Source organism: Xiphophorus hellerii, chromosome 23 (assembly GCF_003331165.1).
Source record: "Xiphophorus hellerii strain 12219 chromosome 23, Xiphophorus_hellerii-4.1, whole genome shotgun sequence".
Classification (NCBI taxonomy): domain Eukaryota; kingdom Metazoa; phylum Chordata; class Actinopteri; order Cyprinodontiformes; family Poeciliidae; genus Xiphophorus; species Xiphophorus hellerii.
The window spans coordinates 14,066,208-14,082,422 of NC_045694.1; the positions used below are offsets into that span (position 1 = coordinate 14,066,208).

At 39.6% G+C, this 16,215-nt stretch overlaps 1 protein-coding gene across 1 annotated transcript in view; it reads right to left on the reverse strand.

Moving 5' to 3' along the window:
- ccdc88b (coiled-coil domain containing 88B) overlaps window positions 1-16,215 on the reverse strand; it is a 58,059-nt gene that overhangs the window by 12,962 nt on the left and 28,882 nt on the right. The window contains 11 exon segments of the mRNA XM_032555440.1: window positions 2,674-2,860; window positions 6,661-6,804; window positions 6,910-7,037; window positions 7,039-7,188; window positions 8,370-8,531; window positions 10,485-10,700; window positions 10,702-10,815; window positions 12,303-12,462; window positions 12,604-12,704; window positions 12,706-12,945; window positions 15,005-15,184. Coding sequence (XP_032411331.1) covers window positions 2,674-2,860; window positions 6,661-6,804; window positions 6,910-7,037; window positions 7,039-7,188; window positions 8,370-8,531; window positions 10,485-10,700; window positions 10,702-10,815; window positions 12,303-12,462; window positions 12,604-12,704; window positions 12,706-12,945; window positions 15,005-15,184 — 1,782 coding nt within the window.

Consider the following 16,215-nt stretch of genomic DNA (forward strand, 5'->3'; position numbering starts at 1 on the left):
GCAGCAAAGGATTAATTACTGGAGCAATGTGAACTTTGAGACGTGTTTTTCTCTGAATTACTGCATAATGAGAATCTAAACTACCAAATAACTTGGTGCGGAGAAGAGGAAATAACTTCAACACACAATTAGATAATCTGAGGGGAAATAATTTTCATTGCGTAAAGCACACAATGATGTAATTTGGGAGAAAAGATGCAAGAAGGAAAGCCATTATTTATTTATGCTTTGCGTTGCTGATCAGCCATTTAAAGCAACAGCTTGGCAACATGAGATACTCGAAGATTTTCATCAAATGGTTGAAGAATAGTGTTGATTATGTAAAGATGAAGCTGTAGAATGTTAGCTTAGCTTAAAAAGAGCTAGCCTGGTTCTGAGAAAGTTAATAAAATCTAAAGCTCTCTAGCCTAAAATATATTATTAACACTTCCATGCTGTCAGTTAAGCAGATTAGACTTTTTGAGTTATCAATTGATAATTGTTGTTGCTTTTGAGCAAAATTGGCCCAGCTACTTTCCAACCCCTGACTAACCTGAGCTAATTTGACTCTTGTATAGGTTATAATATTTGTACCAGATTTTAATTTATTTTCAGGCTCCTAGGTCATCGTTTGTGTTTTTTATTTTATTTTTGCATAATTTTGGCTGTTTTGATGCAAAAGGCGTCACATTAGGCCAGAATGTGGATTTTGCCACAAATTTAAAATTTTGCTTCGCTACAACTAACAAGAGAAAAGTGTCTATTTGGCATTTTTTTCTGTTCTGAATGAAATTCAAAATGGAGTCTGTAACACTTACACAACCATTACATTTTGATTTGTTTCTTTTCATTTCCTGGTTTGAAATCTAATATTTGATCATTTTCCTCTATGTGGGAAATCTACCTTTTTTTTCTTTTGAGCAACGCAAAAAAGAGCGACAGTGACATTAATTGTTAAAAACAGGATTGAGGAAGTTAAAAGTTCAGAAAAAAACAAAAATATTTATTATGTATGGTGTCACTGAAGTTAACAATAGCATTCACAAAAAATATGACCCCGTATGAAGGGACCCCAAGTGTTTTCCAATAAATAGTGAGGTTCACTCAGCTTTTTATTGCTCAGTTGTAACAATTTATTATCAAATATTTTCTAGCTAAGTATATCGTCCTTCACAGTAGTCACAGTTTTTTTTTACTGTATTTAAATCCCCGTTTTGTCTAAACAATATAAATAGATGCATCACAACATGGAAGTCATAAGGTATTTTTTAAGGGGACTCGAATATTACCAAAAGTCAAGATGCTGACTTGGGAAGTTGGAGGGTCGTTATCAACAGCAATATCCAATATGTCTGCAATGTTGACTTGTTTATTTCCACTCCTGTCAGTGTGTGTCCCATTAAATAGACAGGACAGTATTTTACCCCCTCTGTTGCTTTAAGTGCTGCTACGTTTGAATGCATGAAATGCTGAGAAATACATTGTTATTGTTGATGGCAGTTCGCTTGTTGATTCGCTTGTTGACAATGTTGCCAACTTCTCTGCAAGAGAAAGTAATTATTGGCTGTCAGAAAAGTCATCACCACTTAATTAGCACATTTTTGGCATGAACATTTCATTGGATGTTGTAGATGAGAAAAGTAAGATAGGAGAGAAAAGGTGAGTAAAACAACTCCTTGAACAGGTTTAGAACTACAAATCAATTTTCTTTTGTTGGTTTTCTGGCATAGCTACTAGAGGTGTTGTTGTTTTATTTGAAGGTTTTTTTCAGTTCAGCTTGAATTTTAAGTTTATGGTTGCAACAGCAAGGCTGCCAGCATCTGGAAACAGATGAGAGAAGATCCTCAGTCTGCCTGCAACCAGGAAGGACAGCTGCACAAGATCTGGGCTGTCTGAGTGTTTTGAGACAAAGTTCTTTGAAAAAGGAACTTTTTCAAAGTTCCTTTTCAGGTAAGAGTCTCTGGAACAGTCAGATGAAAAAGTTGAGCTCAGGTTCTGCCTGTCTGTGTAAATCCCAAATATAAAAATGGTGGAAGTGCAGCTCAGCCCATAATTTATTCCAAAAACAACCCCGTGTGATAGTCACCTATGTGATATCTCTTTTTTTGTTTTTTACCCCAGAAGCCTTTTAGCCATACTATAATGGTGCCAGGTGGTTCAGAAATGGTTCCATGAGCAGCTGGATCAAGCAGCAGAATACAACATCTGCTAGCTGACTTCTAAAACCTTTTGTAGAAAGTCAATTTCCATCTGCCTCATCACTCAGACGTGTTTAAAACGCTGTACTTGTTTGTATTTTAGTGGTTTGGATGGTAAAAGATGCCTGTGCTCCTTCAGAACTACTTGGTATTCAGTCTCTGTTTGGACAGATTCATCATTTTTGGCTGATATGTCAAGCTGAAAATGCCTTTTATATCACGGATGTGAGATTAGACAGCCACTGCTCCCCACTGATGGTATTACTGCTGCTCCTCCCTGTCACATCTATAGGAAATGCTCACTAAAACCTGCTAGGAACTCCTATTAAACCCCTCCAAATTGCCCATAATTCTTTTAGATAAATTTGTTTGTACCATAAGTGTATAATACATCTGTGTGTCTATGAAATCGAAAATCCTGTTTAAAACCACTAGTGAAGTACAAAACTCCTGCGTTTCTCTGCAGGAGGTGGCTGGGTTTAGCGTGTGCTGTTACCTGGTACTGACTGGTGAGCCGAGCGCTGCTGAGGTCCAGACTCTGATTGGTTTCCCTCAGGGCGCTGAGCTCCCCCTCCAGTCGAGTCTTCTCCAGCTGGGAGGCGCTCAGCTCCGCCTTTAGCACGGAGCCCTGAGCCAGCAACTCCGCCTGCGAGGCCAACCAGTCCTTCTGCTGGGCCTGCAGCCTGCAACGCCAACATGCACCGTCACTGTTGTGTCCTGTGAAGGGCTCTGAGTCACAGTTTGCCGAGCGCTCTCTAACAGAAGCTCGGAAATTATCATCATTATACAACACTCTGGCTACTGGCAGAGCTAGAAAGCAGCTAAGCCTGGCAAAATCCTGGAGAAAATCTTCAAAGATCGTACTTATTAACTTTTCAGTGGAACAGACTTGATTCTCTTTGCTTGTTTCATATTACAACGTTTCTTCTTGTGAGGATTAGAAATAAACAAGATACTTTTTGTTCCAGATGATTCCGTGATGCTTTGGAGCTGCTTTCATTAATCTGCTGCTGGAAACCTGCAACGTGTGCAAGGTTGGATGGATTCAATCAAGTATCAGGAAATCCTAGGAGGAAATGTCAAGCTGTCTGTGAAGAAGCTGAAACTTGGGTTTAATTAGAATTTTGAACAGGACAATGACTCAAAGCAAATTTAAAATTGTGTAAATTGGTTTCTGCAATCACCTGAAATATTGAATTTTGTGAGGAAACCTAATTTGCAGCTTTCTGTCGCATTGCTTCCTCTATTTAGATAATATGCTTGGCAACTGTTCCTCTATGCTGTGACAGCAGGTGGAACTAAGATTTTATTATACTTTCTGCTGTTGCCCAAAATCATCTTATAATCATACACCTTTTCAATAATAAATAAAGAAACCTCAGACATTTAAGTTATTACCAGGAAATTATTCTGGTAAAGGAAACCATGTGATATTTATGATCTCTATGAACTCTGGTTGAAGAAAAATCACTCTCGTGTCTTTCCCTGTTCAATGATAATCAAAGTTAAATTTGCACATATTAAAAATAACAACATAACTGGATTATCAAAGCTTTGAGAGGGAACTGCAGAGCTAATACTGCATGTTAAAGACAAATGGTATGATCGTCTTTGTTATCAGGGTTCAGCCACGGCAGATGTGATTTGGTATAGCAGTGCTGTGAAGGGTAATCTTTAATAATTTAAAATGTTTTGTCTGGCTTTAAGGATTCCAAAGGTATAATTTTTCTTGACTGCTTGCAAAATACTGAAACTTGGGCCCTTTACTTTCAACGCTGAACCCGACCACGTTCATCCACTCCACCTCTGAGAGTCGTAACAGGAGACCTCTGAACTGACTGAACTGACTGAGAGAACTAAAATAAGACAACGTGGTATAAATAGGCCTCTGCACAAAATAATGATCCATTAGTGAGAGAAAAAAAATAGGTCAACAAGGAACTGCAACAATCCAACTTTATGTCACAAACTTAGCTGATTTTAAATTGAAATTGATCCCAAAGAGAAATTAAATGTTGTTGTATGTCATTAACTCATATTGTTCAGAGTTATTGTTGATGGTGAAAGATCTCTTGTAGCAGTCTGTTTTACAGCGAATCGGAAGAAGCTTCTGACTGAAGATACTCTGTTTTCTCAAGACAGTCTCATGTCTTAGATGAGCATAATTAATATAAACAGAGAAACTAAGGAGTAGTTTGTAAACTCTGTTCTTTTATTTCCCATAAAGTGAATTGATTTCGTTTCCTTTTAAACAAGTTAGAATGGGCTAAGTTTTCATGCAAAATGATTCTCAAGAGATAAGGTTTCAAGGTCTAAGTTTTCCCTATTTTTAAGATTCGTTCAGAAAAAGTTTTTTTTTTGCAAATAAGCTGTTGCTGACCACAAGAGTCCAGTTGTACTAGTGTATATCTTTGACCCTGAGTTAGACCGAAGAAGCAGAAGTGGAGCCTCCTGCACAACCATCAAGAAACTAAAAAGTTGTTTCTTAATGTTAAGACAACTGGGCTTGTCACAATAATCAATAAATCAATTAATCGCATGGTAAATGAAAACAAACTCAATTATTTCCATTGGCATAATTTATCATTTATCTCATTTTTCCCTCTATCTACCAAAAACTGGATGATAAAAGTCTATAGTTTAGTGTTTTGGTCTCAACTAGCCCTGTTTTTGAAGGACAGTTTTGTTTACAAAGATGTCAAAATGTATTTTATTTGTTGTTTTGTTAATTTACTGTGGATGTTTAAAATGTCTTCCAGTTCCAGTGTTAAATGTTCGTTAGAATTTAAAGTTTACTGATCTTTTTGCATTATTATTTTGCCATTATCCATTATATTACTTAAAAATGGTCTCAAAACAACAATATTAATGTTTCTCACAATAACTTCTGGAACAATTTATCATCCAGCAAAACTTGTTATTGTGACAGGCCTAAAGTCAACAACTAAACTCTTGTGTTTTCCAGTAAACATTGTACAGCGGAAAAAACCAACTGACCAGCTCTGATTGGGTTGCTAGGTAATGGGGTTGCTAGGTAACAGGCCAGTGCTCACTGATTTTTTTCTTCAATTCATTTTCCAGACATCAAAATACATGAACTTAGTACTAGAAAACAGCTTGGTGGTGTTTTTTCTGTTTGTTTTAGTCGAGACCCGAACGAAAGAATAAAAATGTACAAAAAGTGAATTTTGCCAAATGGATCTCCTTTAGTGTTTTTGTGTTTTTTGATCTACGGGTTAAACCTCCTCTCAGTTTAATGTTTTATTGGTTCTACTACAAGTTTCTTCCTACGGTCACCACATGCTTGCTTAACCTGAGAGATTTTTACCAAGTCCAAAAATCACTTGGATTTTCCAAAGAAATGTTTTGTGTCCAGTCTGACCAAACAACATTTTTACAGATTACTCTCTTATTTTGGCTTTATGACTTTAGTGCATGAGGTCAGATTTGACCTTCCATCTGCTAGAAATGTTTTCTCCCGGCCCTTGAAAATGTCCTTGATGGAGCAGAGCTCCAGACAAACAACTTTGTATTCTTGTAGGTGTTTCAGAGCCTAGAATATGAATGTTTTTCATGACCTTGACAGACGCAGTTTTACTCAAACATCACACCTTTTTGTTGTTATTTCTTCATCAAAGGAAAAGAAACAGTAATGACTCAGGGTGAAACATGAACACAAATACACTTTTGGTTCTTTCTGCTAACATTCCTGACCGTAATGTTTGAATGGTGTACATTTACAAGCATGAGATTTTTTTTGGTGCTTATCAGTTTGAAACTGCATGACAATGTTATTTAAACCACTGAATAAGCGACTTGAGGTGCATTTTCAGGGGGAATTAATCATTATACACCTGATTGTTTATGCATTCATGCACGTTTCCTATAGAATAGGGTGTTACAGTCTGACGTGTTCAGTCTCCGTCCCTGCAGGCTGTCATTAGTTCCATCAGTCAGTAATCAGCTGCATCAGCGTGATGATGGCTGATTAATTAATTATAGTACACAAGCATCTTATGATGATCATTAATATTATAGACCCATCAGCCTCAAGAGAAATTACAATCAGAACCACTTATTTTGAACTGTAGATCTCTGTACGCCTGATTTATTGCACAAAAACTAATTTTAAAAAATATCTAACGGTGTTGCATAAATTCAGACGTTATAATAAAGATCTTTGAAAAGTCCTCAAAACAAACTTTACACTCCCTTGAAGTGCTTAAATTTTGTTTCTTATGTTTTATGGAGTGAAGCCTTGTTTTTCTGTTCTCAAACCCAAACGTTTGCAATCAGGGACAAAAATGCGTTCAGTGCATTATTTAGTACATTTGCATTCAAATCGATTCTTGTGTTGCTCGCTGTGCCTCAGTATAGAGGCATTACCGCCGCAGCTCCCTGCATTCAAATGAACAAGACTGCCATGAAAGGCTGATCAGATCTCATGAAAGTGACTCTGAGGAAGCTGTCTGGATCGGCTTACCTCTCGTTGTCGTCTCTCAGCCTCTCCAGCTCTCGCTCTCTCTCCAGCGTCCTCTGGGCTTCTGCCTCCATCTTCTGCCTCTCCAGCTTTATCTCCCTCTCCTCCTCCTCCAGCTGGGTTTTACGATCCAGGTGCTCCTTGTACCTTGAAAACACAAACATCACTGAAACCAACAGGCAATGTTGACTTCAGACTGTTGGCTGAAGCATCCCGGTTTTCTGAAGTTGTTTTGGGAGAAAGTTTACACACCTCCCCTCCAGCTCCCTGTGCTGACCCTCCAGGCTGCGGTAGCCGGCCCTCAGCTGGGAGTATTTCTCCAGCAGCTCCTCCAGCTCCACTTCCTGCTGCTGCTGCAGCGCCGTCATCCGCTCATGGTCTCCGCCTCAGAGCCTCCATCCTGGACACCGACTCCTCTCGCTCCCGCGCCCACACCTTCGACTCGGCCTCCAGCGCTGCGCGCCTGGCCTCGCTCTCGCTGCAGCGTGCCAGCACTATTGCATGCTGGGAGTTTAGGGAGGCCTGCTCCACCTGAGTGTGCATATGGCAGACAGACCATGTCTATGGATGTGAACATCAACTCACACCTAGCTTCTAGAGTTGTGCATCTTAAATGATGAATATATTCGGTATTTGTGTGTCTCCTTCAAGACTTTTACTGTTCTTTATTTATTGTTATATTTTTTATTTATATAATTTTATCAAACAAATCCATCCATCAATCCAAGCAAAGAATGAGGAAAGTGAGCAAATTGAGGACACAACATGTAAATGGTAAAAAACTACATAAGTAACTCCTCTAAAAATTGAAAATATCAGTAAAAGAAATCTTTGAAAGCTCAAATAATTGCCACACAAGGTGAATTTAAATCATGACAAAGAGATTTGGCTTTTTGGAAGAAAGTATATAATGAGAGCTGACTGAAGACTTTTGCATGTTTTTTTCTGATTTTATCTGACAGACTTACAGAGAGTAGTGCACATTGGTGATGTGGAATGAAATGATAAAAATTTATCAGTTTTCATGCAAAATCAGAAACTCTGGATTGCCATCCTTGACTTTGATACCCCTAAATAAAGTCAAGAGCAACCAATTTCCTTCAGGAGTCGCCTATTTCCTAAGCAGAGTTCAAATCGAGTTCTCTCTGTAAACGCAGCTGTTCTGTGAAGATTTCAGATGTTTCTTCAGGAACATCAGTGAACAAACATGAAGAGAATCCAGCAGCTAACTTGAAATTGTGCTAAGGTCAGATTTATTACATAAAATCCCTAACAAAGTTCGTTGAAAATTGTAATGTTGAGAGCAAGTTAAAGGGTTCTGAGTCCTTTATGCATGGCGGTGAAGGTGCAGGGACAATGTTTGCACTGTAACATTTGCTCTAACACCAAAGTGCACTCATAAGGACAATCTGGGGTTTTAATAAAAAAATGGGGTCACAAAAAAAATATATGTTTAACTTTGTGGGTTCATAAATTATTGACAATATGCTATTTCTGCTAAGCATTTAATATTTTATAGATCAGGTGTAAAATGGTGCAGCAAGCATCACTCTTTCCACATAACTATCTGCATGACGGTGACTCTAAACATTTCAATGTTGAACTAGTTCTTTGAAAATAGCCGATGTGTTTCGGTCAAAAACGTTACGGAAGCGACCCTGGGGGTAACGAGCTCACTCCATCATCGTCCTGCTGCTTGTGTGTGTGGTCACCTGTAGCTGAGTGTTGAGCGTCTGCAGGCTGGTGCAGGAGTCCTGCAGGCTGAGGGAGTGGCGGCGCAGAGCCTCCAGCTGCTCCTTGAGGTGCTCACAGGCCTCCTGGGACTGAGACAGGCGCATCTGCAGAGCCTCTTGCCTCGCCGCTGCCACGGCTCTCTGAGGGAGGGTGAAAAAGAGTCCATTTTAACAAGGTCTGCAGCAACACCGTGGTATCAAATACCTCTGGAAACATCCGTGCGATTTGGATTTGAGTAGAATCAGCAGCTGACCTTTTAAATTACTCCCATGCAGGTCAGACGTTGAGAGCTATCTGACCTTTATATCAATCAATAAACACTGAAATTCATCCCAAATCTGTCATAAGGTAAATTTCTAAACTTTTTTCCCCCCTGTAAATATGCATACTTATTACTGACACTTGACACTGTGTAACCCACGCTTAAATATGTTGATTAGGCATTGTCAGACACAATCTAAGGGAAAAATGCTGACAGCATTAAAAAAAAAAAAGTGTCTTGCTCCAAAATTGATCTGCAGCAGCACATCACGGCTCATTTCTGTTCCCACCAAGCAGCCTGACGGTATTTTTGCACAGCCGGGTAGGGAAACAGCGTTGGAGCATGGATTTGAGCGCGTGCAGCTCATGTTTAGTGTGTGACAGCTCTTTTTTTAAACCACATTTTCCTCATGTTTAACACTGCTGACTCAATCATACGCCGGGAATTTCTTCCTTCGTAAATGGGCACCTTTAAATTTTGCTTTCCTGCAGCACAATTCACTCTTCTGACTGCAGCCATTAAATTTCAGTATTGGAAAATTGGGCTATTTCTATATCAGATGACGAATCCACAGAACAACAGCTAATAGATTTGCTGCTTTAATAAGCACCTCCATCCTGCAGAAGATCCTTTCCCCAATCATACCCAATCAAAACTGACTTGACTAAACTAATCTCTCTGCACTGTGGGTAAAACTGTCTTTCTGCAAGTTTATTAAATTAAGAGTATTTGTCAACTTTTTTGCGTTTGCTGCAGAAAATCAGATCAGAGTATTATCAACATAAAATGAGACTTCCAGGTTAAATATGGACATGCTAAAGTAAAATATCTGGATCCAAATGTGCTGGTGGTGGAGAGTAAAGAGGCTTTTTTGGTTTTTAAGTTTTTCACTGTTAATGCAGTTTGGATGACACAATGTTAGCTGTTACGTTTTCTACCAAAAAGCAAAAGTTGGAGAGCTTGACTACCACCTCAAGCTGCTGCTGCAGCAACGACGTTTCAAACTGCTTTTGAGGGATTAATTTACCACCAAGATTAGAAGTTCACATCGTTTCATCGTTGGCATATATGCATTATTAATGTTGGGCTTTTAATGATGTACAGAACTGGTGCACACCCTCTAATTAAATTTTACACCTTTAAATCTAATTTTAATTATTTCAAAGATGGAATAATCCTCAAACTGGAGCTGTATCTACATAAACATTTGTGTAACTGAGTGGCACAATCTTCTGATGATTATAAGAAAGCCATACAGTTTCTACACCTTTGAGCACTTTCACTACTTAAAATTATTAGCAATGTTTCTATTTTATTGTATTATTTATTTTAAATGCACACGTCTTGTTGAGTGTTTTTACATAAGAATCAAAGCTGCACCAAAATATTTCTGACTGAACCAGGAATTAAAGCCCAGAGCTGGCTTGTGTCTTCGTTCAGCTGTCCCTAATCTCTTAAAAGTTTACCAGCAATAATGCAGCGCTGGCTGAGAAATGCACTGGATGAAATTCCTGACCTTGGAGATGATGCAGCTCCACTCTAACAGCTTGATGTTGGGGTTAATGTGTGTTTTTGAGGCAGAGAGGAACAGCATGAGCTGCATCCGGGGAGCAGCAGAGGAGATAAGGAAGATTAACAGTAGCCGAGGTGACATTTTAAAACTGATGAGCAGAGATAAAACCCAAGTTCTGGAAATAAACCGCCACGCTCGGGGAAGTGGCCTTGTGTGAGCTGATAGTCGCAGAGTGTCCCTACAGCAACATTTTTAGCAGAATACAGCCCAACCCTTCATATAAACACAAACACACACATCGCTTACAAGCTTACACACCTCTTTCTCCAGCTCCAGCACCCTCTCACTCAGGAGCCGCTCTGACTCTCCTGTGGTGTGCCGCCGGGTCATGCACGGGGCGAGCTCTCTGCCGGCTTCAGGGCTTTGATCTAGATGTGGCGTCTCGTTTTTGTGCGACAGTTCTGAATTTGAAACAGGAGGCGATTCGCTCGTCTTGAGCTGCTGTGAGAGCGACTCGGCTTTCTCCTGAGACCTGCTTTAGAGAATCTGTCGTCGCCTTGAGCTCAGCCTCGGATCTCTGCCACTTCTGCCTGAGGTCGTCGACTTCTGCAACGAGTTTCTGAGCTGAACTCTGCTCACTGGATAGATCCTATGGAGATGGGAAGTGGGTGGGAAAGGATTAAAAGATTAAAATCTGAGGAATGCTAAAGAAAAAAAAACAATGCATTAACATAAAGAAGAATATCTAGCAGGAGGATTTGCACAATCTGTTTAATATAAATCCTGAGATTTGATTCAAGGACAACCTTTCTTGTAAAACTTTGTTAGAGCCAATAGGACAAATATAAGCCTGGTCATCTGCAACAGTAGCTCCCAGCTGAACAAAAACTGAATATTCTTGTTGGTTTTAATTATTGTTTACTTGAAAACACTTGTAAAAGGTAAGCTCTGTGTGTCACAGCCTTCTTAATGTAACCTCTGCACAGAAATTTGACAAAACAGGGATTTTCTGTCGTTTTCTACGTCTGATCCACATGCAAACGATTTTTAAATTGTTTTGCACCAGATATTTGCTATACTTCTGCACAGGAATTCACAGATTAGCAGATTGCATTAAGTATGTTCAAATATGCCAATAAAGTGCAGCTAGTTTGCACCACTTATGCCTTTTGATGCATATTCATTACACACCAAGGACCATATTGTAATCACTTTGCTGCCACCTAGTGGTCAGTCGTTTGACCAATCGTGTTTCAAAATGTGTTTTGTATGTGCAATATTTAAATTATTTTGTGATTAATTTAGAATCTGGCAGCAAAATACGCACATTTTTTTTTATTAATTGTTAATACAGTCATGCAATGAGTGATCATTATAAATATTATTGATGATGGATAAAACATAATTTTGTTCCAAATACAATAATGAAAAAGATTATTATGTTGTTGCAAACAATAAACTAAAAAAGGAAGCATGTCACCCTCAGTCTTAACAACATTTAAAAGGGCTATACTTCATCTATTTACTGAGGAGGAGTGTATTTTTGGGATCTATAACTATCAGTTTGTGAATTTTCTCTCTCTGTTGTGTACGTTTATGACAGCATCAAACAGCAGTTTCATCTCATTTGTGCACAAATGCAGCAATTCCAAGTTTTCCAGCTTGCAGCACAGAAATTATAGTCATAAAAACTAATAACCTCAACTTTTACAGGTCGAAGTGAGTTAATATGCTAATTAAGCATTGGGATAATGACAATCACAACAACCATTGTAACAGTTATATGGATTTGTAACTAATGTCTTTTTCTGTCTTGTAACAATTAACAGAAAAATATGCAATTAGCAATAAATTTTGCATTCATTTTAATTCCTGGAGATTATTTCTGGACCCCCTGTTGAGGGGTTTTATGACCCACAGAGGAATCCCATCCCCCTCGGTTTTACAGTCGTCTGTACTGGGGGAAACCCTCGCTTTTCTCTATGCAACTTTTCCTTTTGCTCTTTGAGTGTGATGCATGTTTAAAACTCCAATTCTTTGGCAGTGAATTTGTTTTGTTCAGGTAAATTCAGAGTGCATATTCACCTTGTGCAGCAGAACTATGGGTATAACGTGAGCCTTTTTTCAAAAACACACCTGAGACAGTGAGCTGATCTTGGCCAGAGCTTCTGCATGCTGCTCCTGCAGCTGCTGCCTCACCTCCTCCATGCTGCTCAGTCGAGAGCTGAGCTTTTTCTCCAGGTCCTGCAGCCGAGCGCTGAGCTCCTTGGACTCAGTCAGCTGCTGACACACACGTCTACACACACAGCAGGAACACGGGTCAGAGGAGGGTTGACTGAGGATTCCACATTACAGATAACGGCACGGCGCAACCAAGCCGCGCTCTCTGATGTCTTGTAAAAGTTAATTGCAGAATGAAGGTTAAATACGAGTGCACCTGTGTTCAGCGTCCAGGGCACACGCTCTCTGGTTGCTGTGCTCCAGAGCCAAGGTCGTGCTCTCCAGCTGCTGCCTGAGTCTCGCCGCCTCCCTCTCTCTCTTGACGGCCTTCCTTCCGCTCGCCGTCCAGCTCCGACTGGCACAAGTCCTTCTCCTGCTCCAGCCGCGAGGCCTCCAGCAGCGCCTGGTCGCGCGCTCGGACCAGAGACTTTGCTTCCAGGGCGGCCTCGTGAAGCTCCGCCTCCAGCTGCTCCTCCCGACGCCGCGAGGTCTCCAGACTGCGGCCCTGACGCTCCAGCTCCGCTCTCAGAGTCTGGATGGTGAGCTCCAGCTGGTCAGTCTGACGGCAGAAGACGGATGGATTAATGACGCCAGTTTATTACTTTCTGGACAGATGAAGCAAGAAACTATTTGATCTAGCTAGAGATAACCAACATGACTGAGTCTCTTGACAAACCTGACTGTGATCAAGATGATAAACTACAGTTAAGACAGAAGTCATGAATAAAAAAACCCAGATAAAACTACATGGAGCTCCATAAACCATGAGCTTCTCATATTAGAAGACGATTAAAATTTAGCTTTTATGTTTACATACAACAGACCGCTAGCAATTTATTTGGAGGAATGTCTGCTTCTGTCCAATATAAGAAAATATGAGGAAAAAAGTTTTATTTAATGTGTTATTGAGCTTAGTGAACTATTTGAGAGCTAGGATCAATTGGAATATATGTGTGATTGAATTTAAATTATTTTTTTCTGTAAAGTTCCTGGAGATGACATTTGTTGTGAATTGAATACAAATAAACTAAATTGAATTTAAATGTTTAACAAAATTATGTTCAAAGCTAAATTATAGATACTAGATCACCAAGGGATTACTAGGATTTCTGTTATTCTGAAGTTTGTTTAATAATCCTCTGGTTTAAGATTTAAATTTAACAACAAAAACTACAACTTTTCTGCAGCAGCATCAAAGATCAATATATCGGTTTAAGCTTTAGTTCAGAATCAGCTACATTTGCCATTTTTGTATATGAAAACAGGGAATTTGACTTTGGTTCTACTTTGCTCTCAATGTACAGAGATTCAAATATAAGTCTATAAATCTGGAAGAAGAAGAAAAGACAAGGTTGAATTCATGTAAATATGTATAGTCTCAATGTAAGCATTAAAGAGACAGCCTGGGGGAACAAACTGAGTTTGCAGTGGTTCGTTCTAGTAAATAGCATTCTATAGGGCCAACCTCAAGGTAAAAGTATAAACAGTTTGTGTCCAGGATGTGTGGGATCTACAGAAATGCACGTCCTGGTTGGAGAGAAGGCTAGCTTCAGTGATCCTTAGTGTTTGTTGCAGTCTAAACAGTTTCTGAGCTAAACTACATTATCATCACACAGAATAGCTCAGTGAGCTCACACATGAAAAAAGAGACAGGACAAGAAGTCATTTTTCCATTTGGGTTAAATTCAGGCCTGAAGCTCAGGGAAGTAGAGTGCACTTCATGTTTCATTTAACATTCACCGATTTAAACCCCAGGAGCTCAAAGTCTCTGCTGCTGTGGTCAAGATGTAGGGTCGTACATGGCTTTTTCCGTTTCACGGAGTGAATCATCAAATATTCAAACGTACAAATTTTTATTTTCGAACTGACTATGCAGATGTACAACTAATGTTATTTAATTCATAAACCAAAGAGGCCAAGGATCCGCGTGGCTCTGATATTGCGGGAAGCAGCTGCATTTAGTTTCTGGCAGGAAATCACAGCATCCAAGAAGACCATGAACTCATTGACTATACTGACATCTAAAAAAGGAGAGCAAGCTTTCTTTTTATGTTCAATGATGTCAAATCATAAAATATTTGTCTTGGAAAACTTAAAACTTGAATAAACGTGGTGTTAATTGGCTGTAAAAATGGCATGAACACAAAGAAGCTGGATTCTTTTTTTAAAAAGAATCAATGTGACATGGAGGAAGATCAGAAAACGAATCATTAACAGCTCTTTCTGTGCAGAAGGTGTTCACCAACCTTGTTTTATGGTATTTCTTTAATGCTGACTATGCAGTGCTCTTTTCCTTAACTTGCAGCTTTACTCATGTCCTGAAATTTTACTGCAAATAGGACATTAAACATATTCACTGAGACTTCATTCTGCTGATGCAGAATGTCTGAACAAGCTAGTTTTAGGTTTCATTTTTAAATAAAATCATGTTGAAAAACTGAAGTGACAAGGATTTCTGCTCTGAGTTCATGTGTTTCTTATTTAGGTATTGCAGCTGAGAACTTTATACTAAAATAATGTGTTATATTATACAAAACTTCTTTATGATTACAGTAGTTTGAACAAAAAAAAACAAAAACAATCAGCTTGGCTCCATCCAAGTCTTGTCTGCTCCTGACCTTTCGCTGGGCGGCTCGCAGGGCGTCCACCGTGCTGCGCAGCGTGTCCCTGTCTCTCTCCAGCGCCGCCCGCTCCCCCTCCAGGGTGGCGATGACCGTGGTCTGCATCCGGTGGAGCTCCGCTTGGCTCCGCAGGCGGCACAGCTCCTCCTCCATGTTCAGACCCTCCGACTGAAGGACCTGCAGGAATCATCACATCTCAGTTCTCTAGGATAGACCAGGTCAGCCATATATGTTTGCAAACCCCCCCAAAAAACCTTTAAATTTAATTTATCCTTTATGGTAGTTGTGTCATCTTACTCTGAACAATTGCAGTTACAGTATCTTTGCAGTCCTTTTGATGCAATACTTTTTAAATTTTATATTTTGGAGTTTTCAGTTGGGGAGCATTTTTTGGCATTTGTAACAATTCATGGCTGTTTATTTGAATAAATATTATGTGACACACAGTTCCGCTTCAGACGCCGCCTGACCAGACAAGGTCTGCGTCAGGCGCTGGGGAACCAGAGCACCTTGATGAAAAATGGGCTACTGGAACAAGACGGAAATGGGCGAGAGGTGAAAACATGGATCTGTTGGAATGTTACTACTCATGTAACCCTAGTCAGAGGCGCTGCATAGAAAGAAACGTGGGAGGAATGGTTACTCTGACATCCCCAGTCAACACTAACTGTAAAAAACTAGTAGCTCAGTGTTCCTACATCCACAAACGGCAACAGCTATCACAACTTGAGATTGATGAGGTACAACACAAATGCTACGGCAAGGGGGAGCCAGGAGGCCAGGCCAGAGGGGAGATTTCCAAACAAGGTTCTAACTCTGGGTTTCAATTTTATGTTTTCTGTTCTGTCAGAGTTTTGGTTTCAGTTTTTTTCACTTTACTTCCTGTTTTATTTTGAAAAATCAGTTTTTCCTTCTTCCTCTGCAGTTAAAAGTTTCCTGTTTGCTTTCGCTGATACCTCGTGTTGCCGTGGTTACCATGTCACAATTATCCTCCCTGTTTTCTTAGGTTCCTCCTCTAAAGTTTTAGTAATTTTGCTGCATATTCTGCTTTTGCAGAACATTTTTTGTTTGTTTTGTTCCCTGACACTGTCTGTTTTTGACTCCTTGGTTCTTGACTTCTTGACCTAACATTTAGTCATGTTTTTCATTTTTGAGTCAATTTTTTACTCTATTTTTCGTAGTATGTCAATTTCTTTGACATCAGAATT